The sequence below is a fragment of the Lontra canadensis genome, unplaced genomic scaffold, assembly GCF_010015895.1.
Source record: "Lontra canadensis isolate GAN:19392208 unplaced genomic scaffold, GSC_riverotter_1.0 scaffold30, whole genome shotgun sequence".
In the NCBI taxonomy this organism is placed as follows: Eukaryota; Metazoa; Chordata; class Mammalia; order Carnivora; family Mustelidae; genus Lontra; species Lontra canadensis.
This window is the reverse complement of record NW_022631024.1, coordinates 20809411-20836602: the sequence shown is the minus strand read 5'-3', so window position 1 is coordinate 20836602 and position 27192 is coordinate 20809411. Positions and strand designations below refer to the sequence as shown.

The following is a 27192-nucleotide window of genomic DNA, read 5'->3' as shown; positions in this document are numbered from 1 at the left end:
ACAGAGAAACAGCCTCCCTCCCTTCCAGCACAAGCAACAAGGGGACGGCAGACCAGGAAGGGCGCACGGGTGTGAAATCCCAAGAGCAGCCGCTGCAGAGAAGCTCCTGGCCCAGGCGGCTGCTCAGCTGTGGGCCGAGTGAACCACAGGGCCCCCATGTTCTTGTGGGCACCGCAGGCACTGCTATATGTGGAATGAAGTTACTAGCAGAGAAGACCCTAAAACCAAGAGATGAAGGCAAAGCAGAAGGCGAGCCAGGCGGGCCCCGTGCTCAGACGCAGTGAGTAGGAGGAGGGGACCAAGGGCACCGCCTGCCCTGTCCTAGCTGTCCCCGGAGCCTGCCGGCTCACCCACAGCTAAACCAGGGTGTTATGGGAGGGGCCTCCGGACTCGGGGGCTGCCAGGAGGCGTCCGCCCCGACGGCCAGTGGAGGGAGGCAGCGAGCCCCGGCGCGAGCCCACCCCGCCGGTGACGCACGGAGAGCCAGGCACTTACCGCTGTGCAGAAGTAGCCGCACCCGGGACAGCACTGGTGTTTCACCATCCGGCCCCGGTGGTCCTCGCACAGCACCAAGAGCGGCGCTCTGCTGGACGGGCGCATCAGCTCGTGCTTGACCACGCTGTTGGTGCACCGGCCCAGCTGCAATCACACGAGACCAGGGTCAGCGGCAGCCTGTCAGGGAGGGCCCCGCGGGTGCGAGTCCAGGGCAGACTCCGAGGGCCCCGTGTCGGGGTGGGGGTGGAATGCGGAGGAAAGGCAGGGCTCCATCCTCTCGAGTCTGCCCGACACAACGGTCAGCCTGACAGGCGGCCACAAACATAGTGTCAGAGGAGCAGGTGCTTAGCTCGGTGAACTGAGGAAAACGTCCCGGGCAAGCTGAATGGACACACGCCAGGCCGGACAGGAGGGGCGCCGTGGGCCAGCAGTGGAGCCCCACCAGTGGTCGGGGCAGCCAGAGCAAAGCACCAGACAAAGGGCTACTGGTCAGCCCCGCCCTGCAACTGCTCCGCCAACTGGGCCCCCACCGCACCGAGTGACACAGAGTCCACGAACAGCAAGGCCCAGACCCACCATCCCTGACAGACGTCTGCTCCGGCGGGAGAAGCAGAGACAAAGCAGAGACTAAAGCAACCAAGTGGAAATCAGAGGCCACCCGAGGAGCACAAGCCAGGGTGGACAGTGTGCAGACACGGTCACCGGCGCCACGGGCACCGGCCACTCTCAGACTGGAACGGGAGACTCAACGGAGACATGCTCGCAGAACAAAAAGGAGCTCTCGGGAGCTGGAACAAAGGTGCAGGAAAGGGAAATTTCTACGGATGTGCTGGAAGGAAGGGAATTATCTGAAAGTGAAGCAAACGGACAAGAGTTTGGAAAATGGAGAAGAAAACTGGAGGCTCCATCCAGGGAACCTAAAAGAAAAGTAAAATGGAGAGAAGCAAGGGTACACAAACTGGAGACGTGGCCAACCCCGCTTGTGTGGGAGGCGGCGGCCGCCCGGGACACCAGCGAGCTCCCGGCCGGCAGCCAGCGCGGCACGACAGAACGAAGAGTGGTCTCGAAGCGCGAAGCGACACCGGGTTCCGGACGGGGCTAAATCATCTCCAGAATCCAAAGTCTCAGCCACTCATCTCCCAGACGCCTTCTGTGAGGGGCTCCTGAGGGTTCTGCACCACCAAGACGAGAAAGTGACAACCCAGACAGACCTGATGTGCTGCAAATGACTACGGAAACATGCAATTCCATCGATCTGCGACCGAACTTGTAAGAGGATCACAGAAAATGAAAAATGAGAAAACCATCAACTCAGGAAAGTAAAGAGTTGTTTAGGAAAATGTAATCCAAGCACGCCCCTGGCTCAGCTGGAAGCATTTCCACAGGGTGTTCGGAAAACCAAAAGCACGGCTGTAACCAGCAATGAAGACAGCACTGACAGCAGGGTGAGAAAGGAGTGGAACTAAAGGGCGGCACCTCCGCCACAGTCAGTGTCTCTAGAGCAGACAGTCAAGACACGACACAGAAAGCAGGTTATGTAAAACTATGCAAAAACATATAAAACACGAGGAAAAACTCAAAGAGGTCCAAGTGACCGTCCCGGGGAGGGAGCCCAGAAGCAGCAGCGTGACGCACCCACACCAGCAAACAACAGCAACTCTGAGAGCGGCGTGCTCCAGCTGACCGCCAGCGCCGCGGACGTTACCACTGTCGGCAGCGGGGACGAGGCTCTGCTTGACGTCCAGCCACAAGCAGGATCCCGCACCGAGAATCGCGGGGCCCCAAGTGGCGGGGGGGGTGGCTGAGGGCTTCTGATCAGGAGTCCGAGCGCACGGCCAGGAGCCAGAGCCGTGCAAGGAGAGCGCGGAGCGCCCGGCTGCTCAGGCACGCCAGGAATGGTAGAAAACTCAAATAAAAATGGTGGAAATAAAAAATATGCAAACAGATGAATGCATAGGACCGGCTTGTGACCATAGCCCAGAAAGAAGAAATCACTGAACTGAAAACGATCAGTGTAATTAACCCAAACCTGAAACAGAACCAGAGAGGAGAGCGGAGCAGCCCAGCTGAGACACCGTCAAATAAGCTGACATACGTGTGACCAGAGTGCCAGATGGGAGGACAGCCAGGCCGAGGAGGCTCGAGGACAAGCAGGCACCAGATCAAAGTCCAAGAGGCTCAGAGAGCATGAAGAAAGAGAAAGACAAAAGAAAGAACAAAACCATGGCACCCAGGCCCAGAGACAAGAGAAAACCTCAGAGCAGCTGAAGAAAAACCGAACATCACACCAGAGGAACAAAAAGGAAGGGCAGCGGCGTCCTCGTCGGAAACCGCGGAACGGGGCTGCAGCAGCCTCTGCAGGTGCTCAGAGGTCTACGCCCGTGAAAAGACCTCCCCAGAGGAAGGCAGAACAGAGGCATTTCCAGGCCCACAGAAGCCAGAGAACTCACTGTTGGCAGTGACCTGCACTGTGGCTCGGCCACGACAGCAGGGTCCCGGGCTCCAACCCAACAGAGGGGAGGGGTCCCGGGGCAGGGTCTAAACGAGAGTCAACCAAAGACTCTCAGGTCTGAACGGTCTGAAAGAGAACTGAAGAGACATGACAGCGGTACCCTGCGGGGCTAGCACACAGGACACTACAATGTGACAAGACGGGGGGAGGGCTGGGGACACATTACCGTCAGACCCTGCCACCACATCGGCGGGCGTGGCACTAGGAGCAACAGACAGACGCCCGCACACACAGGGAAGCCCGGGGTGGTCCCCGCGGATGCCGGAAGAAGATGGACACCATCCATCCAGTAGTGGAATAAACTGGAATCATAAAAAATTCAATCCAAAAGGCAAAACACAGAGAAAAATGAGTAATGGACGACATAAACCCTAACACCACAAAGATGCTAGATCGCAGCCCAGCTACAGCAACAGCGGCCCGGGGTGGGGTGGTCCGGATGAGATTCAAGCGCAGAGACCAAAGAAATGCACTTTGAAGACGAGGTGCAGAGCCCGAGGGTGAAAACGCGCCTGCAGACACTCGCCACAGGAAAGCCGGGTGCTCACCTGAGCACCAGGCACACACGGTCCCAGCACAGGTGTCTTCCTGGGGCTGCAGAGGGACAGCACATGAGGATGCGTGTGCACGGGGCAGAGCCTCCACACACAACAGGCCAAGCAAGTGGGTCTGGAGGGAGAAACCCACGCGGCAGCAGAACCCAACACGCCTCCCGCGGCAACAGAATGGGCGGACGGGGTCAGGGAAGCATCAGAAGATCTGAACGGCAGGTCCCTGACAGCAGTGGTGGTCATGTGACTGTACACAGTTGCCAACACTCAGAACCACACCAAAAAGGTGACTTTTTACTGCAGGAATTGTGCCTCAATGAGCTGCCTGACAAAACACAAAGACCAAGGAGCTTGTTTAGGGAAGGGCTGCGTGCTGGCAGCTGAACACGAGACAGGGAGAGCACAAAACAATTTTGGGGAAAAGAGCAGTGCCCTAAAAACTTCCTGGAATCCCACATAAAACAACGAGACAGCAAAGCCACAGCCCAGAACCAACACTGACGGCAAAATGAAGGTCCCACAGCTGAGCATCCGGAGGCAAACCCCACTTAGCCACAAGACGCACGTGACACTGGTGTTGGAGCAGGAGGAGAAGAAAGACCCAGCTAGTGTCGCGTGGGCCCCAGGGCGTGGGGCACTGAATTTCGAAAGCCTCACCGGGAAGTCCTGCGGGGACTGGGGCCAGTGCGGTCCAGCCTCCAGGAAATCTCAAAGCTTTGGGCTAGCGCCCTCCTCGAGTCCTGCAGAGGGGGTGAGAAGAGTCTAGCCCAGGTCTGCGTTAAAGGAGCAGGTGCACAAGGGCAGAGGAACAGCTAAGCAGCACCAGGACTGAGCCATCCACAAACTCCAGATGATGGGGCCTCGGGGCCCCAGCTGTTGCACAGAAATTGAGAGAAAGAGAAGCGAGGGGGAGTAAATTAGAAGACAGAAGGACAACGGTGTCCATGGGTTTCCACACGGATGGTGCGCATGTTCAGTAAACACAGGGAGGTGAGCACTGCAGAGGGCAGAACCGGGGCCACTCAGGCCCAGTCAGACCCAGAACCTTGGCGGCGAGGTGCGGGTTACCAGGGCGCCCGGCCTGCACAGACTCATGAGGCCAAACGTCTGTCTTGTCTGCTTTCCGGGTCTGTTTCATTTCACAACATGCTGAACACAGGAAAGACCACGAGCCCCTAAGACGATAAAGGAAAGGAAAGAGGGGCAAGAGGGGACAAACACAATCGAGGCCCTGGGACTGTCAGAGGACACCAACTCCGAACTCTGAAAAATGGGGAAAACAAAGACCAAGTGGCTGTTTATTGAGTCTATCCAGTGTGAGGTGTTTCCGGGAGCCAAAGAGCTCTAGCACGTGAGGGGAGCTCTTCTGTGTGCAGGGGTCCAGCCAGAAGCTCTAGCAGCGAAGGCAGGCATGAAGGGCCTCCCTTTCTGCTGTGCCTCGGGGGCCCTGCCTCACCCTGCTGCTGGGGGGACAACGAGCGTGCTTACTTCGTGGTCCACACTCTCCGTAGCCATGCACTGGTTGTTGGCCAGGGTCGCGATCTCTCGGCTTTTCGGGGTTTCCATCCGGCAGCTACAGAGGGGCACTTCCTGAAGGCCGTCCGTCTCCACCATGTCAGGACCATTAGCCAGCCCTAAAGTCACACGAACACATGTGAGTGTCACCAACAGCACAGCACATGCCCAGACGGGCTTCCACAACATTCAGCAGCACAAAGTCTCCACCTCAAGACGGCAGTCCGGAAAGTGACCAAGCACATAGTCTTTGCGGAACCCTCACATGCAAGGAAATACAAGCACATCAACGACTTCGCTGGCACGAGCAGCATGGCCCAGCGGGAGGGTCCGGCTGCCGGCCGCACTGGGAGGGGACCCTCTCCTACGAACACACCGCCAGCCAGGCTCTCAGGAGCCAGGACCTCAGTTCAGAAAGAGACTGTATCCTCATTACAGAAGATTTTCACACAAAAAAGCATCCGATACACATTAAGACCCTGCTCTCCTCACTCGGTTTCAGAGCTGCAGCCCCAGGAAGAAACATTCGATCCCATCTGGGTTTATTTACTCTCCAGGATGTTTGCTAGACTGAGGAGAGAGAGTTGAGGGACGCTAGCCCAACAGGGACAGTAGTACTAAGGGTGACCCAACTTATTTCCTTCTCATCCTCAATTTCTGAGAAGACACCCGGGGAGAAGGAGGGCCTGCAGCCCACACCTGGACTCAGCTAGAGCCAGGCCGGCCTCGAGGGCTGGGGGAGCAGGCTGGCTGCAGAAAGGCCCCTCAGTGCCGCCTGGCAACAGGGCCTGGCTGCTTCCAAAGGAAGGCACATTTCATGCTCTCCTCTTGTGAGGCAGCCAAAGCAGAAACGGAAGGGGATCGACACCGCCCATGCTCGTCGTTAGCTCCCTTAGTTAAGAATAAAGGACTCTTGGGGCGCCTGGGTGGCTCAGGTGAGTGGCCCACTCTTGATCTCAGCTCGGGTCACAGTCTCAGGGTCATGAGTCCAAGCCTACTGTGGAGCCTACTTAACATAAGAAAAAGGAAAAGAAAAGAAAAACAGGGAGAGAAAACAATGGACTCTTGTCGCCACACCTACATACAGGGGCCCACCAGGATGGGAGGACCTGCCCTCACTGTCCACCACCACCCTCGTGTGTAATCAGAGGCCAATCCTCACCGGGAGACTCGGGTTGCAGGGTCCCCCGGGACTGGCAGCAGGAGCCCGCACGCACATTCTGCCGTGTGACGCAGGGTCACCGACACCCCAAGAGAATGACATCCTTCCTTCACGATGAGAGGAAACAGGGAAACGGTGAGCTAGAAGTAACGTGAGCATTACCACAAGTTTAGAACTGGGAGAGCCCTGACGAGTCTGCTTACAACTGCGTCCTGAGGAAGGGGCCGGCCAGCATGGCGGAGGCCACCGCGAGGACGAGTGAGGGCACACGGACAGCGCGGCAGTGGCTCAGACGCCTCCCCAGCACGGGGTGTGCCCCCCTCTCCGGCACTGGGAGCCACCAGGGGCGCCAAAGGAATGGCTCAAGAGAAACCCACCAAGTGCCTGCTGCCACCGAGCTCTGGCTCCCTGCAAAATCCCCTCAGCACCCACTCCTGGCCTCCCTCCCAGCACCTGCCAGGACCACGGTGTCTCTCCACTGCAGCCCGGCAGACCGAGCAGCCAAGACGCCAAGGAGGAGGACATGCGAGCGGTCAGTTCTGACGGTGCAGGAACATTCCGCAGGCACAGGCCCCAACTCTCTGGACCCGTGACCCAGAACCGTCAGTGGCCCTCCGCGCATCAGCGGAGCACACCGCCTAGGCCTCTAGCGAGCTGCCCCTCCCAGCCAGCCTCGAGCTCCACAACTGCCTCCCCCGCGTCCAAAACTCAGACGGCAGAAAAGGCAGAGATACGAGTGCAACGCGTGTCTTCCACGCACGGACTAAGTCAGAAGTACGACTGGACAGGCCAGCCCTGACTGATCCATCAGTGCTTGCAAATCAAGAAAGACGAAGCGTAGAAAGTCGGCTTACGAAGCGCCACAGAGCCGCAGGGAGCCTTCACGCTCTCCTCCCACTCCTCTAACTTGGCTCCTGCCCCTGTGGCACTTACTTTCACCAAGAAAGAGAATATAAACACATAAGGCACAACCTCCCAGTGCTCAGCCAACAAACCGGGGCAAGCCCAAGGTCGCTGCGCTTGTGAGCAACGGGAACCCCCACCGTGCTCCCCACGGTCTCCTCCCCTCCAACCACTAGGGCACAGCAGAGGGGCGACGTGATTCCATGAAATACTATTCCCAGCTGACATCCGACTCTGTGCCTTCCTGGGACAAACCTGAAAGGGTTAGAAAAGTCACCCTTCGTGAGGAAAGCAGGAGGGGGCTGCGCCAACAACTTCGGGACACAGAGAGGCATGCTCCTCTATCTGGTGCCAGAAGGAGGAGCAGTTTCTCCGATGGACACGTCTGGGCCGTGCCTGAGGCTAAAGACGTGATTTCCCACGCTAAAGAGGCGAGCTACACCTCTCCAGTGTTCAAGACCTCAAAGTCCAGTTACCCGTCCTCTGAGGACTGACAGGTTAAACCGTGCAGCAGTGCACAGCCCACGACGGCACGGTCCGTGGGGAACGTCAATCACTTTGGGACTGGACGTTTCTGCCATATTACCCTTTAGGTACACTTCCCCAGATAGTCAGTGCTTAGTTACTTTTCATCGATGAAAGGTTTTTAAATGGTTCCAGGAGAATAAAGAGGTGGAGAGAAAGCCCGCACCACTCAGGCCAGCCGACTGTGCCCACCCGCTGCGCCGCAGGCCCAGCCCCGCACCAGGTGCGCCTTCACTCCAGCACAGAACACACCAGAACACCAGTCGCACCCAGAGTCAGACGACGGCAAAGCCATGCTGTTCAAAACTGACCCACAGTGCATCTCCCCAGAAGCAGCCGGGGCAGGAGGACGCCTTTCCGCAGGAACTCTACAGAAAAACGCGGCCGGCTCGGGACATGCTGTACGAGCTGAGCTCGTGTGAGACGTCTTGGTCCCGCGCTGGCGTCTTGGTCCCGTGCTGGGGGTGACCGGGCCGATGCACCCCAGTGCGTCCGGTCGGCCGCCTCTCAGGGGTGCAGCTAACGGGACGTTTCATTACTGCCCACCAGGGGGCATCACGTTAATACGAGGCCACCCCCAGCGAACAAAGGGCAAGACGGGGCCCAGCCTAGCCATGGCACAGACGGTCACCTTCTGCTTGCGAGGGCAGTGTCCCCTTGACCCGGAGATCCAGGGAGTCCAGGGAGACTTCCATGTAGCCCGTGCTGTCTCCCGGGGCCGTCTGCTCGGCGCTTCCCGAAGACGACGTGTACACGTCCGAACCTGCATTCAAAAGGGCCCCGTGAAACGCTGCCCCGGCCGCGCCTCTCCAGCAGAGACCACAGGGAGTGCCGAGTCACCCGGTCCAGACGACACACTCTGAACGCCACCCCGTCCAGGACGCTGTGGCCTCACCCACTTCCCTTCTGTGCCTCCCTCGGCTCAGCCCCCATTGCCACTGACCCCTCATGGGGGAGGGGCGGCTGCATCATGAAGCACGAGGAACTGACCTGTGGAGACCTCCTGCTCTGCAGCTACACCAGTCAGGTCAAGGCTGACCCCATAATCAAAGAAAGGTGAAAACATACTCTATAAATATAAACGTTCTGTAACTGCTACCTTAAAAATAAAACAAAATTCTTATTTGTGGGTTTGAAAGACCAGCTGATGTAAACGCGCTGGAAGCCGCCCCACGTGCGGCGCTGCACGGAAACGTGCCCAGTCCCGCACACCGGGGAGGTCGGGGTCACGGGGACAGGACGTAAGGCCGCGGGCACGCACCCGCCCGTCACACGCGGTGCTTTCGGAAGGACATGACGCGCCAGAGGGCAATGTCATCTGAATACAACGGAGGGGCCCGGGACACAGGCGCTGCCCACACTTGGGCCTCCTCTGCCCTCGAGGCCCGTCCCCATTCCTGGAGAACCCAAAGGGCCCTTGCCGCCGTGAGCGGACGTCACCGAGGAAGCCTGGAACAGGACACACTCGCTCAGCGCAGCACGGAAACCAGCAACAGGCAGGTCTGTTCCTCCCAGCCAAGCTTCGAAGTCCGCGTCTCTGGTGCAAGGTCAGTGACCACACATCAGCGAGCAGTGACACGGAGCACAGTGGCAGCCGGGACCCGGGACTGCTACCTCCTGCACCTGTGCTCAGGGACAGACCGGAGGAAGCCACCATCGCACGTGTGAGGACAGGAGCGGGCCAGACGACTTTACACACCTTCCAGAGAAAGGAAACTGGAGCCCCTACGTGACTAACCGCTCCGGCACGCATGGTACACGTGTGTCCCAAGCCCACCCACGTGTCTGTTCGCCGGCATAAAAGCCACATGGGCTGCTCAGCCACGGGGTAGAAAGGGAAACGGAACTCATGGGAGGCTCGTGGGCTCCGCAGACAGCCCTCATCTGTGCTTCAGGGGACGGCTCTGTGCCCCGCCATCCACTCAGCAAACCCACTTGGGCAGCGGAGGGCTGGAGAAGAACGGCTCGTGTGGGGCTGTGGGGGTCAGAGCGAGCTCCGTAGCCCCAGGATGCTGGCGTAAACAAGCAAATGCAATAGCCCACACGTCCATTTCCAACAAGGGTTCGAAGGGTGACACCGAGAAACAAGTCAGGTTAAGCCACGGGGCAGGAACAACTGGGCATCCACACGCGAGGGCACGGCGCGGCCACACCACACGCACGTGCAAAGCTCAATGGGTCAGAGACGCACGCAAAGGCCTAACACTGCAGGGCTCCAGGAAGAAAACACACGGCAGCATCTTTGTGTCCTGGCTTAGTTTAAAGGGTTTCTGGGATCATAAAAAGCAAGAATTTTGAAAGAAAGTAATTCGTAAATTAGACTTTAACAAAATTTTTAAAGCCTTTACTAGATCCAGGTATGTGCAAAACGTGTACGTAACAAAGACTTGCACCCGGAATATTGTGAGAGCCCTTCCAAGTCAGCGAGGAAGTGTACGCACTGATTTCTAAACGAGCAAAACAGAGAACCTTTGCAAAAAAAACACACGGCCACAGTGCGCAGCCTCACTCCTCCATTAGGTGAGCGCGACATGACGGCACAGCAAGGCCGGTGGTGCCCCAGCAGCACCAGGACCAGAGACCAGAGACCAGCCCTGACAAGTGTCACGAGGACACAGGAGCAGGGCTCCCGCAGAAGAGGGCGGCACTCGGGTGTCCCGCTAGAAACTGCTCAGCAGTTCCCTAACAGTCAGACATTAGCATACAAGTCAGCCGTCCACTCCTAAATATCCACCCAAGGTACCAGAAAGCACTGATCAGTCAAAACTGTATATAAATGCTCGTGGCAGCTTGATCTGTTAAGAAACAAAAACGGGAGGGGGCCCAAATGTCCCCCGATGGGTGAAGAATGAACCGGGGAGAGCCACCCACAGAACACCCCCAGCCGGGCACCCACTGGCACCACGGTGCGGGCGCCTCACCGGGAACGAAGCACACAGACACGGGAAGGGCGCCCACCCGAGCAGCTGCCCAGCGCTAACCCGCAGACAGAGCGTACAGCGGAGTAGCCTAGGGACCACGAGGGCTGGCGGGGGAGAGGGAAAGGTCCCCAAGCGGCAGCAGGGGCACCCGCGACAGTAACTGTGCTGAGGTCCTGTGGTCATACACGTGTGAACAATCCCTTGCACCTGAATTACGTGCCCTCTACCACATGCTGGATCTGCATGAGGCCATCAGAAGGGACCCCTGGCCCACCAGGTCTGCTCTCCTTCTGGATTTCAGGGTCATCTCTTTCCCTGCATCCCCTTTAACCAAATTACTTCCAGAACAGGGGTATCTGACCAAAGGGCCGGAAGCCGCTGTGTGGATCTGGCCACTGCCAACACCTGAGACCAAGGGTGGCCACGGTAACCGTACAACGTTCAGAAGCCACAGACGCCTGGTCACACACGGAGGAGGATGAGTAATGCCCGTCAAGTCAACGCTCCACAACGGACCGGCAGTCGGGGGGTTTGCCAGAAGGATGCCACACGATGGTCACCTGAGTGTCTCTTGTCAGGTCATACATGTTTCCCCTTGAAACGGTGCAGCCCCTTTTTCAAATGAAATCCTACACAGAACCCCAACCCCACCGCAGGACAGCCGCCCGCGGGCCCACCCCCCACCCCGACAGCCCTCGCACGCGGACCCCACAGTCACCCAGCACACCGCTTGGCTTCTTTCTATTTCTCCGCCTCCGTTTCCGTGCCGGCTTGATCCAAGGGCTGTCAGGCTTTCCTTTCCTCTTGAGAAACTTCTTCTTGATACTGGATTCAGAACTCTGAGAGCCAAAGGGGCAGGAATAGAAAAAGCAAAGCATGGGAGCTCCTGAAAGCAAAAGGTACTACAAGTTCTGTTTTCTTGCCAAATAAAATACCTGCTGTATCTTGATTCTTCAACTAGAAGATTAATTTCACTTTCAGACATTTTCCTGGTCCCATTCTTAACAATACTCATGTTTTCCCCTAAATCACGCTAAGTTGTTATTTTACAGGAAAGAAAAAAAGAAAAGAAAAAAGAAAAGACAAGCCAAGAACATTTAAGTGGAATTTATCAGTCTTACTCAAATTTGGCACAAAAAAGAATGAGAAAGTTCTACTCAGGAACTAAATAAACAAATGAGCTCAGTGAGAGAATCCACTTTTAATCATATGCCTCCATTCACTCTGCTCGTGAGAAAAGGACACTCAATGCCTCAATCTGCTTCAGAATCTACGTCCACATTAATTATCTACATGCAGAACAAGGAAAGAAGTTATAATTAATTTACAGTGTTTTAAGATTTTTATGACCCTCCATCTCTAAAATCTCAGATGCAGAAATGGCACCAGACAGACCCGAGCAAGGACGGGCCCCACTGCTAAATGGTCTAGAACGAGGATCTCACAACCCACCCCACCCGGCCCCTGGGATACACAGAGAAGCTGAAAGGAGAGTGTTCACAAGACAGAGCATACTCCCGGTGTCTGGGGTGGCCGGCCAGCACACACGGGGCTCCTCTGCTGCCTCACGAGCAGCCCAACGCACCCTGTGCTCCTTTTCCTCTGCCTTGCCCCTGCCTCCTTACTGCCAAATCGCAGACCCAACTTCCGCAAGCACTGCCCCCAAGCTCACTGTCACTTCAAGCTGCCATTCCAGAGAAAGGGCAGCTTAGTGCCAAACCCAAATGTCCCTTCCAAGGCCTCATCTCCTCTACCTACACAGCACACTGATGCCAGGGACCAGTGTCTCCCTCTCGGGAGCACTGTTCGGCTCGGTGACCCTGCCCAGTCTCATATCGACCCCTCTTCCTCTGCTTACAGCTCACCTGGGCCCCATACTGAGGTCTGTGCTCTTCCCCATCTCCAAGGCCCTGCTCCCCCATTCCCACAGACCCAGTGCTCCTGCCCTCTGACTCCTTACCTCCGTGCGACATCCACCCCACAAAAGGTCCTGCTGGCTCTACAATGGATACCTCAAATCCTTTCTCCCATGGGTCATAGGGCAGAACCACAGCCACTGTCCTTGTGGCCAATTCCCACCCACTCTGCCACCCCTCACACCAGAGCCCCGCCCTCCCGCTCCCGGCCCTGCCTGCCCACAGAGCACCAGGGCCGAGCCCGTCCCCTTCGGCTCTCTGCCCGGAGGTCTTTCTCGTGCTCCTTCCCGGGGTGCAGGACGAGATCTGCCGTCACAGCCCCGGAGTCCAAGCACGCACTCGCGGTGCCGACCGAGCGGAGGGCTGGATGGACGACAGAGCCTCCTGCCGTGCTCTGCCACCAGACACGAAATCAGAGTGCGGGGCTGGGTTACCAGATCAGACTCATCTCCATCCTCGTCCTCCTCCCCGGTGCCGGCTGACTCCTGCTCCTCTTCAGACTCGCCGTCCGTCTGGCCAGACACACAACAAGCCAAAAAGAAAACAGAACTAATGAGACCCTTCGGCGGAGGTGACTTGAGAAAACCACACGTGGTACCGGAGACACCGGCAGTGAGCAGTGGAGATGCACATGCGCAGGCGGGGTGCGGGGACACGACTCAGGCCGTGTCCGTGAAGTGGCCGGTGCCAGCTCCTCGGCCTGCCTGCACCCCCCACCCCGGAGCCCGACCCCCGGCGGGCCACTCCTCAGCCGTATTTCGGCGCCGACCCGGAAGGCAGCCCCTCGGCGTGTCCGCGACCGTCGACTGCCCGCTGAGGGCTCGTGCACGTGAGCCACTCTACGTGTAGCAGAATTCAATGAAGAAGTAATAAAACACACAGTGAAAAGATTTCCAGAGGCCAAAAAGCAGTACAGAATGCAAAACCTACCCTCAAACCCACCCGGGAGCCCAGCTCAGCACGCAGGCCCGTCGCGCTGGCGCTGCTCACACGCGCCCGGCCAGGCCTGAACACGGAAGCGTGGCTCTGCGGGCCGGCACGGCACGGACACCACTTGGCGAGCGAAACTTTCTTCTCATTAAAAATACATTTGGAACTACCTCCATATCAAAGCAATGCAGATACCTCACTGGTTGTTGTCGTGGTCATGTTTATCTTTTCTATCCACACAGGGAATACCTGAATACGTGTTCAATGCAAAAACACTAAAACACTAAAATAAGGGGTATCCGTTCACCCCTTCACCACGAACCCCGAGGCAGGGACGTGGCTGCGCACAGCCTCAGCCTGGCTCTTGAGGGGCTGCAGCACAGGCTCCCTAACCGAGGCACACCCCGACCAGGTCCACACTGAGGCTGCATTTTACACAAAGATCCCCCAGGACAAGCCAACAGACACGCTCCTCTTACAAGTGCGGAGTTCCAAGACTGCTACCATCAGCAATGCCCAAAGGCGCCACTGGCCTCCAAAGGGCACAACCACTTTGGTCTTTGTTCCCCAAGTACACAAGGAACTGAGTAACTTTTGTAACTTCACAGACTTTCCTACTTCTTACACTTTGTCCCCTGTGACCAAACCCTCGGTCCATACTGCTATTGGGTCCTTGCTTTTAATCATCAGTAGTAGCTATACACATGTAAGACAGCAAGGCTTTGTCTATCAAATGTGTTGTATTTTCCCTATCAAGTGCAGCTTTGCTTCTGTTCTTTCCTATACAAAAATGTTGAGACTTTATCTGCACAAGTCAAACCTCTCCATCTTTCTCTTTGTGGGTTTTAGGTCTGTGTCTGGTACTAGAAGGTCTTCCTTATTTGAGGAATTTTTATTAGAAAAACAATTTCTAACATTTTCTTCCACAGTTCAGTATTTTACGTCGACACTTTAAATCTTCCATAATTTACTTTTAAAAATAACAGCTTCACTGAAATATAATTTACCTACTCTAAAATTCATGTTTTTAAAGTGTACAGTCCAGGGGCACCTGGGTGGCTCAGTCAGTTAAGTGTCCGACTCTTGACTGCAGCTCAGGTCAGGATCTCACGGTTGTAGGATTGAGCCCTCGGGTGGGCTCCACGCTTGGCACGGAGTCTGCTTGAGATTCTCTCTCTCTGCCCCCCACCCTCCCCAACCCCTCCCTCTCCTCGCTCTCTTTTTCAAATAAAATCTTAAAAAAAAAAAAAAAAGGCGTACAGTTCAGTGTTTTAGTATATTCCAAGTAGTGCAACCATCACCACTATCCAGTTCCAGAGTAGAATCTACATTTCCTATGTGACATGATGCAAGAGTTCCCCTCTATTTTTCCTCCAAAAGATCAACTGTCCCAATAACATTTACTAAAAAGTTCATGATCCCTTGGCCACAAACTAAAAACCCATCCTTAAAACAAAAATTTTAAAATAAAAATAAATAAAAATATAAACCCCATCCTTACAAGTGAACTATATGTTCATATACATAAAGGTTCATTATGGGTTTCCTGTTCCACTCACTCAATGCTTTCCCATTCCTGCACAAATCCCCATTTAATCCGTCTCCAGTAGCTCTAACCGCAGTTTTTTCTCCCTGTGCTTGCTGCACACAATTCCCACATTCAGCTGTTGTATAGAGTAGTCCTGTGAGGGTCTTGATGAGAACTATTCTGGACTTACAGGCAATGTGGGGAGGATGAAACAATGATCTTCTCATTCAGACAAGTAACCGGCCTTCCCTCAGACAAACAAGGAGTCTTCCCTCAGGCAAACAAGGGGGTCTTCCCTCAGACAAACAGCAGGTGTTCCCTCAGACAAACAAGGGTTCTTCTCTCAGACAAACAGCAAGTCTTCCCTCAGACAAACAAGAGATCTTCCCTCAGATAAACAACAGGTCTTCCCTCGAACAAACAACAGGGTTCCCTCAGACAAGCAGCAGGTCTTCCCTCAAACAAACAACAGGGTTTCCCTCAAACATCAGGTCTTCCCTCAGACAAACAAGGGTTCTTCCCTCAGACAAACAGCAGGTCTTCCCTCAAACAAACAACAGGTCTTCCCTCAGATAAACAGCAGGTCTTCCCTCAGACAAACAAGGGTTCTTCCCTCAGGCGAACAGCAGGTCTTCCCTCAAACAAGGGGTCCTCCCTCAGACAAACAAGAAGTCTTCCCTCAGGGGGTCTTCCCTCAGACAGACAAGAGGTCTTTCCTTAGGCAAACAAGGGCTCTTCCCTTAGGAAACAGCAGGTCTTCCCGCCACAAACATGCCTTCCCTTAAACAATGGCTTCTTTCTCAGACAAATAATAGGTCTTCCCTGAACCTATGTCTCCTTTCCAACCTCTTTCAGGAAAGTTTCAGTTTTTTCTTCTAGGGAACTGACATTTCCTATTAAATTTATTGCTAAGTACCCTGGTGATAATAAAGACTTAAACAGCTAAATTTTAGGTGTGATCCGTGATTTTGCTTTTAGAGTCCTTTTCTTTTAAAGATCCATATGGAAATAATCTGCTTCAAGACAATCCACGTGTGGATAAGCCAGACTGGCCAAATGTTGACAACTATTCACTATTATCTATATGTTTGCATAGCTTAACATTTTCCATTAGAAAAGTTAAAAAACAGCCCTAGACATTATTGCTATTACTGACACTGCTGCCGTTACATTCTCTAATAGCTGTTGCAGCTACACAAGAGAAGAGGTGGTTTTGCGTCCTGATGACACGAAGTTCAGCTCTCTAGCTGTAATAGTTCCTCAGCTGATTTTCTTGAATATTTTAAGACATGATTATATTCTTGGCAAGCTCTTCTCCCCTGTCCTTTTAAATATTAACGTTGCCTTCTGGTTCTCTCTCATCTTACAGCACCACAACAAGAATCCTCAATAGTGCGGCGCCCGTGTTAGGGGAGAAAGGGGCAATTCCTCCCTCTTTTTATTATTGACATTAGGAATGTCTTAAAATGATCACCACGAAGTAATCTTTTTTTCTTTTAAAGGGTTCTGATCTCTTTAGCCAGGCTTATTTAATATAAGCGACCTTTAAATACCACCGGGTGGTCCGTATTTTTATAAAGATCGAGTGATGTGGGGCGCCTACGTGGGCCAGTCAGTTCAGCACCGGCCTTCGGCTCAGGTCATGATCCCAGGGTCCTCGGCTCAGGTCATGGTCTCAGGGTCCTGAGGTTGAGTCCCGTGTCGGGTCCCTGCTCGGTGGGGAGCCTGCTTCTCCCTCTCCCTCTGGCCCCTCAGCTCGTGCTATCTCAATAATAAAATCTTAAAAAAAAAAAAAAAAAAAAAGACAGTATCCAAATGGCAGATAAACATGTAAAAAAAAGTACCCGACCTTCTTGGAAATCAGGGAAATACGAATGAGAACTATAAGGCAACACCACTGCGCTCACTGGCTGGGCGACACCAAGGATGTCAAGCCAGTGAGACTGGAGGACACTCAGGCTGCATGTCTACTAGGGGAGAGCTGTATGGCCCTGCCTGCCACTGGTCACGTGACATGGCAACCCCCATGGGGGTGTGCCCCTAGGGACACAGAGGAATGTGCACAGCAATGTCATCTGTAAAGGACCCAACTAGAAACAAATGTTCATCTACAGTGGAACGGATACATAAATTTGAAGAGTCATCTAAAGAAATACTATACTGTAGTACAGTACAGTACTCTTGAACATTCTGGTCTCAGAAACCCTTCACTCTATTAAAAATTACTGAGAATACAGGCGCCTGCTTGGTGGGTTAGGCCTCTGCCTTCGGCTGAGATCACGGTCGCAGGGTCCTGGGATCAAGCCCCGCATCGGGCTCTCTGCTCAGCAGGGAGCCTGCTTCCCACCCCTCTCTCTGCCTGCCTCTCTGCCTGCTTGTGATCTCTCTCTGTCAAATAAATAAATAAAGTCTTTAAAAAAAAATTACTGAGAATGATAAAGCACTTTTGTTGATGTGGCTTACGTCTACTAACGCTACTACTATACAGATCTAAACTGAGAAGTGTTTAAACCACAATGTAACTTCAACGAGTGAGAGGGACAACAGTAAATAGTCTTAGCATCATGACAATAATAGTTTTGACTATCGGACCCATGAAGGGGTCTCCTCAGAACACTTCATGATCCACTTCATAATCCACCGTGCGTAACAATGAAAACAAACAATATAAACTTCACAAATGTAATACTGAGTAAAAACGAGTCACACTCCAAAAAAAGGAAAACATACACTTATTCACACCAAGCACAGAAACCAAGAAAACAATTCTTCGGGGACTGGGAGGGCCCACAGGGGAGGCTGGGACAGACGACCCAGGCCTGTGAGCATGGTGGCGGCACACAGGGGCAGTCACTCTCTGCTCAGTGAACTGCTCCTTGTCACAGCTGAAATCATAAAGTCATCCCCCAAATCCAAAAAACATACAGCTGAACTTAATAAAATGCTAGTATTTGTCATTTGATCTGTTACTGTAATAAGTGTTATCAACAGGCTTCCTCTAACAAACCAGTGTCTTCCCCGGGGAAGCCCCACCTTCTTCCCCATTGCTGTTGTGCAGATACACAGTTGTGTCTGACCAAGACGGTCTCAGGGCTGAAAGTGAGCTTGGCCTCAGAAGGAGCTGGTGTGAGCCCCCATCTTTTTCCGCTGTCTGGAGCGGCCCACACAGTAAGCCCGCCACTACTCACTACTATCGCTGATTTATGCAGATTTGTTCCTGTTCTCTTACTCTGTTTCCCACTTGGCCACACTGCCCTTGTGATTCTACTTTTACTTGTTTCTCGATTCTTTTTGTTGGCTTAATATCCATTTAATTCTTCCCGTTACACCAATGTATAGAGTTATTCAGTATTACTCTGAGTCCAGATTTTCTCGGGAAGAGGAGAATCCAGAAACACGGTCAACTCTGTATACACCATATGGTGTTCAATAAAAGTGACACTTTACATCATCAGGGGAGAGAAACGTTTAGTCAATATACGGTGCTCACAGAATGTGGCTAAAAATTTGAGGGAAGCCATAGGACCCTGACCTCACATTTTGCCAAAAAGCTTTACTGAGATAGAATCCATATACCATAAAATATACCCATTGTGAGTATATCTACCATGTATTTTATCCCAAAACAGATGTACATGAATCAAGTAGTTACACATAAAGAATGAAACCAATGAAGTAGAAGAAGATAGCTTATGTCGATTTATTCTAAGTCACCGGTGAAAAGCATCTGCTCATCATCTCTGGAACCCAGAAATCATAAAGAGTCTAGCATCCTGGCTTCTGACACAAGACAAGACGCCCCCCCCAAAACTCTGAGAGCCGGAAGGAAAGGCTGGATCTGCAGAGCACAGCACTTTGACTCAAAATGTAAAAAGTTAATCCACAAAATTACACATTCAAACAGGTCACTATTCCAGATGAACTCACCTGGAACTTGTCTGCCTACCGTTCGTCTTAGAAGACCTCAGCAGATACGAAAGCCCCTGTACACAGAGATGGTCCAAAGCACCCTCAAGAACAGGCACACAGAGCAGTCACGCCCATTTCCAGACGACCACCGGATTCTCAACTCCTCCTGTCCCTCCGTGTCTACTGTGTCCCCCTCCGAACTGAGAGCACAAACACGCGACCAGAGCTCAGCATCAGCTCAGGAGCTATGTTCTGCTGAGGTCCGCAGCCAGGGCCCCTGGAGCCGCTGCCCAGTGCTGAGCCCCCGGGGCGCCGGCAGACAGTGACTGCGACCAAGCCCCCACACTGACCCCTCGCAGAGCACATCCTCGGGCAGACCAGGTAGACACGAGTGAGCGCTGTGCAGGTGGAGGACATGCCTGGCACGCCGAGAGCCACCTGGTGTGCACAGACTGCACACGGTCTCCTCACAGGTCCGGTCAGCAGCCCTGGGCGCTCACTCCCACCAGGAGGAAGAGTCCTTCCCAGTGTCAGTGCCTCCCGTGCAGGAGGACGGCACCCGTGGCGTGGCCTAGGACGGAATAAGGTCGGTCACACCAAGACCAGTGGCAAGTAGCTGCCGCAGGTGCACACTCAGCCCTCAGGGCGTTCCTGTCCGTCTGGAACCTGAACAAGCTCCAGATGTTCACTTCCAAGAGCGCTGTACAGGAAGACGGACACTCCTCCGAGGAAAAGAAATCTAAAACTTCAAAAATCTAAAATTTCAAAAACTGAAAATCTAAAAAAAAAAAAATCTAAAACTTCAACAGGATGCAAACACCCAAGTCCGAAGGTCACAGGGAAATGACTGGGGTCGAGAAGGGCCAGGTGCCCCTCATAGGACCGAAGGCCCACCATCTGCAGCCCCTCCCCGAGAGGGTGAGCCAGGCCTACCTTCTGGGTGCGGTCAGTTTCCGAGACGCTCCCCCCCTTAGAGGTCCTGCTGTCTTCCACGGGAAATGCGGCAGCCTGCTCGGCCCCCTGGTCCTCATCCTCGTCAAGCTCCTCCGACTCATCCTCCTCTGAGTCCAGCTCCAAGCTTTCCCCATTCACATGAAGGGTGCTGGCTCCCAGGTCCTTGTCGCCCTAGAACATGGGCAAGAGCACAATGTCACCCAGAACCCGTCAGGAGCAACCTGCCAGCTCCCACCAGGGCATGGCCTGCGAGCTACGACACAGCGACTCTTCTACTGGGGCAAGAGCCAGGAAGGAACTGAGGGATGAGGGGTCGGGGAGCACCAGGCAGGAGGCTGTGCCCCAGAACGAGGCACCTCAGAGCTGGGGTTCCTTCCAAAGGGACTGAGGTCATCAAATTACTGACAACCTCACGTGGTGCTCTTGCGGTCAGAGAGGTCCTGACACAGACGCGGCTTCCCAAGCACACGAGTGGTCAATGCAGGCACGCCTTACCTTGGAGCCCGCAGTGGAATGAGTTATACTCTTAAACATCTCAATCACCGTCCTCTGTTTTAATACTTTGGTCTTTTTCTTAGGAACCAGGCTATAGGTTCCCATTCTTCGTTTTTTCTTCCGAGACACTGCAGCTGCTAAAACAAAAGGCAAGCAAGCTAAAAAAAAAAAAAGTCAAAAGGGGACAAGAAAGGAAAAGAAATACCATTCAAATGTTTTTTAAAGGTAGGCGATAATTCACAAGATCTGATTACGAAACTCATCAGCCAGCCACAACAGTGATAGGCTTGTCTTACTTGTCCTAAGTTGCACAGAGAAAGCGGATAATCGCTTTACTCACAATGAAACGCCCAGCCGATGGGACAGCAGACAGGGCCACCCTGCTACAAGCAGAAGTGCAAGGAGGACCCACCGGCCATCGGAAGCAGGGCCCCGGACACCTCCCACACCCAGGCCCCTGCCTCGGGACAGCCCCCGTCCCCAGGCCCCATGTGGCTGCGAGGGCCAGGCTGAGGAGGAACAGTGGCCTCGCTGCCCGTCACTGGACATGGGCCTCGTCTGTCTCCCTGACAGACCTCTCACCCACAGCGAGGAGCGAACCCCACGGTTTCTAGATGCGTCCACCTTGAAAGGAAGTGTGGCCACGCAACACCGCCAGTCTGTCCTCTCCTGGACCCTTTCCCCAGCACCATCCACCTCCCCCAACAGTCCACCAACTGAGGGAAAGAAGTCCCTGAAGCAAACCATGCAGCTGCGCGAGGCCGAGGAAGGCAAAGGACAGGAAAGAGCGAACAGCTGGGGCTCCTGGGGACTCGGGGCTCTTGACCCTGTTCTAGATAAAGCAGCTTCAGGTTGACTGACTTCAGAGAAGGAGCTCCCTATAATACTTTATTTTTTAAAAAGTTCCAGGGTTTAAAAAAACCTAAAACCACGTAGCAGAGGCACCGGACTAAAGGGCTAGAGGACCTACGCTCCGCTCTGTTCCCACTCCACAAAGCGGAAGAGAGCGTTCCCGAGCTTGCGTGAGCGGGGACTCCGCCACTGCAAGGGCCACGCAGACAGCCCCACGAGCACGTGGCATCAAGGACACCAGGTGTGTCTCGGCCCCAGCCCCAGGGCCACAAAGGACATCCCAGGCAACCACCCACGCAGCCCTGCACTGTGTTCACTGGGGTGGTCACGAGGGGCCCAGTTCTGTCCGTCTCACACTAGAGCGGGGCGAGTGGGTGACACACAGGGGTGTACGCAGGCTGGATGTACGCCCTGGGAGTCACAGGGAGGGGAGCGAGATGCGCTCTGCAGCCCCACAGCGAGTCTGTGTGGCCTGCCTACTTGCGTTGTGGCAGGATGGAGGCCAACAGAACCTCTGGGGCCATCAGCACAGTAATTTAGAATACCAGTCGAGATGACCTGAAATCGTACACGAGAACGAGCCGGCCCCAACACTGCCCCAGCCCAGGGGAAGACAGCTGGGCAGGGCGGGGGAAGGAGGGAGGTCTGAAAAAAGCAGACCGAGGTGGTCTAAAAGCGGGACACAGTCACCGAGGGCCATGTTCACACAAGACCTGTCCATCCCAAGACACCTGACAGGCAGGAGGAGCACCACCCCCCAGGCAGGCTTTTTGTATTCCCCACAATGCTGACAGGAGCACGAGCGGTCCTGTCATAAGGCGAGCTGGCTGTGATGACACTTTCCTCTGTAGGAGACACCTGCAGGCATGGAAGTTGTGATTTTGGTACCCTTCCTGCAAGGGGACAATACCAGGAGGGCTGGACCTGTGTGAAGATGTCACAGAAAGGGCCTTTCTGCACTGGGAGAGTCATCTCGTCTCTGTAGGAACTGTGGGTGTCTCAGAGGCTCCAGAGGAAGGACCCTCACTTGAGATACACCCACCCCCCCAGCACCCTCCGTGTGGGGCCACTCATGAGCCCCACCTCCTGCAAAGGCCCCAACAAGAGGCCAAGTGCTCACCCGTCCCCGCAACTGACCCTGAACAGAAGCCAGCTCAGAAGAGCGAGAAGCACCCACGGGAAGCGGCTGGTAACAGAACCAAACCAGCCTTCTCCACAACCTTCACTCAAAGGCCTCCACGATACACTGTGTGCTTCCACAGCACTTATTTTATAAACGGTGGGAAGTTCTCAAGTCTAGAGTTTTCTACCCAGTTAGAACAAGGGAATAAGACTTAATGAAAACAACATTCATTCTGAGCTCGACAACAAGCGTAGAAAGCAATGCGGGGCTTAGTCCCGTTTCTAGAACAGAGGTCGGGTGTGCTCGGCAGTCTCCAGGTGAGCACAGAGGGCCCGTGACTCCGACCGCCGCTCACCGACAGCCAACACGTGGCTAGTCTCCCAAGGTGTAGGCCTGTAACGCGCCATCAGAGAGGCAAGACCGCTGCTGGGTCTCCCTATTACCTGTCTGTGACTTTGTGGTGGCCACGTAGCACTGGTTTTGAGGTAGTGACTGATGAAGGGGTGAGAAGGGGGGTAAAAGCTGCTGTCGTCCAAAATCAGAAAGAGTTTTGTTGGTCTCCTCTTTTGGCTCCTCATGGTCTCGAGCTTCTCGAACTTCTCTGGGATCCTTACTGGCTGCGTGCTTCAAAACAAAGACAATTAATAACTGTAATTACACACGAGCAGGTGGTCACGGAGACAACAGCCCCCGAAAGGCAGCTCCTTTCCTCAAAACCTTGCCTTGCCCAAGAGAGGAAATAAGCAAGAGGAGACCAAGTAGAAAGCTTCCCATCATCACGGGCCCGCCCCCGCCCCCGGCCCTGACGTACGCACCCGGCCACGCCCCGGGTGACACAGGCACCGTCTAGAAGCTAAATACAGCGCTGACGACGCCAGGGACCGAATGCGGCAATGAGCCTGAAATGCCACACGCCTGGCCCCTTACAGGAGAAACCCATAACTGTTGCTGTAGGTCAACATATCAGCAATAAAGTGTTTCCAGTCATTTCCACGGCTGCACGTGCAACTGCTCCCCCACAACAGACTCCACTTTCAAAGTTACCTCCTGCTCACAGTGTCACCACTCTCCTGGGTCTGTCTTCAGTCTCGGCCTTCTGAGGCCCCAGCAGCCCACAGTGGTGCCGCCGACCCCCTCGTGCCCATCAGCAGAGCCGTCACGCCAGACCGCCTAGACACAACTGACCCTAACCCTCCGCCAGCGTCTCTAAGATCGCCTACAGCCTCGTGAGAGCTGGATCTCATATCAAATTCCATTTCACCAAGTTTCATCACACACAGTAGGCGCACTCAGCAGCAAAGAACAGGCATCCCTCAGTCAGCGGCGCCGGGCAAAGGGGGACTCCACACGCGGAAGACCGCAGGGGACCCCCGCCTCACGCCGGACACAAATACCGACTCAGAATGGATCAAAGATCCAGAACCACAAAACTCTTGGAAGCCGGAGGAATGCTTCATGACACTGAATTTGGCGATGATTTCTAGACAGGACACCAAGAGCAGAGGCAACAAGAACAACAAACACTGACGAATTAGACTTCATCAAAACTGGAAGCTTCTGTTCATCAAAGGACACAATCAACAGAATGAAAAGGCACCCTACAGATTGGGAGAAAGTATTTGCCAGTCCTCTGCATATCTGATAAGGGACTAATGGCCAGAATATATAAAGAAGCCCCCCAAGTGCACAACAGAATGAGCAACCTGATTAAAAACTGGGAAGAGCATCTGAACGCGCATTTCTCCGAAGAAGACACGCGCTGCGCACACGAGAAGACACTCAGCGTCACTGGTCGTCCGTCAGGAAAAGGCGCATCAAAACCGTAACGAGGCATCACCTCACACACCGGGAGGGCGACCACGAAAACAACAGAGGACAAAACCAGGGAACTGCCAGTTGCGCCTCAGTTAAAAACAACAAATGTCGGAAAGGGTGTGCAGAAGCCAGCACCACGGTGTGCTGCAGGGCGACGTGAAATGGTGCCGTTGCTGTGGAAAACAGTTTGGCCGTTTCTCAAAAAGCTAAACACAGACCTCGCGGGATCCGGCAATCCCACGTGTGGCCATTTACCTCACGAACGGTGAGCGGGTCTCCGAGAGCTGCGTGCCCGATGGCTCATAGCAGCGCCGCCAGCCGAGGGACGGGAGCGGCCCGAGCGGCTATCGACAGGCCCACGGGTGAGCAGGACGCGGCCCGGCCACACCTCGGACCGTGACTCCCCCTGAAAGAGGGGATCCCGGCACCGCGGCCACATGGGCGGAGCTGGAGGACACGGTGCCGAGTGCGGTCGGCCCGGCACGGACGGACCGGTTGTGTGTCGTGAGTGGAGACGCCCTGGAGGCCGGAGGAGTCGGACACAGACGTGCGGCGGGGGCGCCGAGCGCAGGGTTTACGGGGACAGAGTCCAGCCCGGGAAGGTGGACGAGCTCTGGGGACGGACAGGGAGGACGGCTGCACAAGTGTGAACGCGTCTGACAGCCCTGCCCTTAAAAGTGAGCCTAGCTGGGAGGGTGGCCGGGATGCCAGCTCTTGGGGCGAGAGCTCAGGGGACTTACTCACACTCAGCTCAGCAACCCTATCTGTCGCTTGGCAGGGAACATGGCCCAGTCCCGGAGCACCCTTCCTTCTTCCCCCAACCCTACCGTCCTCCCCACCACCTTTACAATGAACTGCCTGGGCACACAGGGCACAGTTCACGTGTAAGTTGTCAACTCTGCAAACGTCTTCAGTCTCTCTCAAACACATCATCAGGTTGTCCCTAAAGAAGTTACTGCTGGAACAAAGGAGAGAGCTAGATCCCCTTTCCGTCTCCTGTGAACCACCCCACAGACTGTGGCCACAGTGACTCTTGGCCTCCACAGCTCTTCTTATAAGCAAATGCAAAAGATGATTTTACAGTAAACACAAAGGAGGGGCAAAAATTAAACCTGAGGAGGAAACAGTATATGAGGCTAATTCTCACCTGGACAAAAAATCTTTAAGGTATTATTCTGAAAATCTGAAAAAAAAATCAAGAGCTGCTGAACATGGGTGAAGATTCTGGACTCTGTCAGGGCTCTGCTCTCTGATAACAGCAGAAAAGATGAAAGACACAGCTACTTGCCGTGGAGGCAGGACGTCAGCACCCAACATCATGGAGGGGCGTCCACTGCTGTGATGGAGCCATGAGCCCCCAGCTAGCCCCAGCCCCCGACACAAACGGAGGACCTATGGCCCAAGCTGCAGAGAGAGGGGGCCCACAGTGCTGCTCTGGCCAAGGTGCTGGAGGCCCACAGGGTCTGGCCCTTACTGGGCCTACCCACCCCCAGCGCTCCATGCATTAGCTCCCCACTCCAGCCAGGAGGCCAGGCCCCGAGCCACCTGCCAGGCCAATGTCAGCTCTCTTAGCCCAGCCTACTTCCCCTACCAGATACTTAATTCCAGTGGCAACGAACAAGGACTCACACAATTTCAAAACTACCTCTCTAAGCAGGCTGAGGGCTCTAAGAACAAGGCCTCATCTTTTGTCCAGCACCTAGAGAACACCAGTGGCAGCAATTACGTGTGGAAGTGGATAGGGAGACCGGGGACAGGGACGCAAAGGGAAAAGGCTGGAGGGCCACCATGCCGAGGCCCCAAGAAGTCTGCGCAGTTCAACTAGGGAGACAGTCTGCAACACAGGACACAGTAACAAACATTTCAATGCAAGAGAAAAAGGTTCCCTTCCAGAAGCTTCCACTTTTTCTGCCAGTGAGCGAGCTGCAGCCTGTGCTAGTGCTTTCTGACAGGACCAACACCAGGTGAGAGGGGTGCCCACGCTGCGAGGGGACATCAGCCCTGTAGCAGGAACATGCCTTCCTTCTTAAACTCTTACAAACAAAATGGTTTTGTTATCACACGCCTGTAACACTCATCACTGGAATGACTGATTTTAAAACACAACTTTCAGTAAAACAAGGTCTCCCAAGAAACCCAAACAAGACGGAACTGGGTCTGGGAGCACGGAACTCCAAGGGCCGGAGAGGCCAGGTCTGGAGCCGGTCCACATCAGAGGGGCCCTCAGGGACCCTACTGCCTTGACTTGCCTTGACGTGTTGCTATGTCACTGTGCCCTTCATCCTCCTGTGGGGCCCCGGGGCAAATGAAGTCCCCAGGTTTGCAGTAGGCAGGGGTGGTCTTCAGGAAATCATTTCTGAAGTCTCAACACCCTCTTGTCCTCTGTCCCTACAGCAGACTCAAATGATATGTGTGACAATCAACGGCACGTCACTACAACTGTAATGACTCGATGCGGCACACAGCTAACACCGAGAGAAGCCTACCCGGTCCGGGGGATTTCTTGAAGTTAAATTCCAAATTGCCTTGTTTTCCTTAGAGGATTACGACAGAGCGCCAATGAAAGATGCCCAAGAATAAATGTGTATTAGAATAAAGTCCTGGAAACAAGAACAGAATAAAAGTATAATTTCAAAGAAACAGATGAACAATGTAAAAGTTTCTGACTTGCATTTTAAAAATTGGTAATGGTGAGCCAAAACACGGCAGGCAAAAATAACGAATGTTACTCCAAACCTGCTATCTAATACAAAAACTAACCCAAAACAGACCATATATTTATAAAAATATAAACCTATACAAAAATAAAAAACTGCCTTAAAAATTACAGAAAAGTCTTGGGACCCAGGGCTAGGCGGAGAGTTTGTAGACATGATACCAAAAGGATGAGCCATGGAAGGAGAAACTCCGACGAAGGGTCATGGTGCGACGGCTGTGCTCCAGGGAAGACCCTACTGGGAGGGTGAGGACGAGCCCCCGACGGAGAGAAGTCGGCCAGTGGGTCCACGGTGAAGGGCTCAAACCCAGAACTCTGAAAGCTCACAAAGCAACTGTGAGCTGGGCGAGAGGTGTGACAGACACTTCAT

The 27192-nt window shown here is 54.2% G+C and overlaps 1 protein-coding gene across 4 annotated transcripts in view; it reads right to left on the bottom strand.

Moving 5' to 3' along the window:
* EHMT1 (euchromatic histone lysine methyltransferase 1) overlaps window positions 1-27192 on the bottom strand; it is a 71051-nt gene that overhangs the window by 34032 nt on the left and 9827 nt on the right. The window contains exons 3-10 of one of the 4 annotated variants that reach the window (XM_032866341.1): window positions 22735-22915; window positions 20317-20474; window positions 19801-19992; window positions 12935-13012; window positions 11303-11423; window positions 8295-8426; window positions 5047-5192; window positions 496-639 (exon numbers count right to left, since the gene is read on the bottom strand). In XM_032866341.1, coding sequence (XP_032722232.1) covers window positions 496-639; window positions 5047-5192; window positions 8295-8426; window positions 11303-11423; window positions 12935-13012; window positions 19801-19992; window positions 20317-20474; window positions 22735-22915 — 1152 coding nt within the window. Of the gene's footprint in view, window positions 1-495; window positions 640-5046; window positions 5193-8294; window positions 8427-8653; window positions 8802-11302; window positions 11424-12934; window positions 13013-19800; window positions 19993-20316; window positions 20475-22734; window positions 22916-27192 lie in introns of those variants that run through there. The other 3 variants (XM_032866342.1, XM_032866343.1, XM_032866344.1) reach the window with 3 other exon arrangements.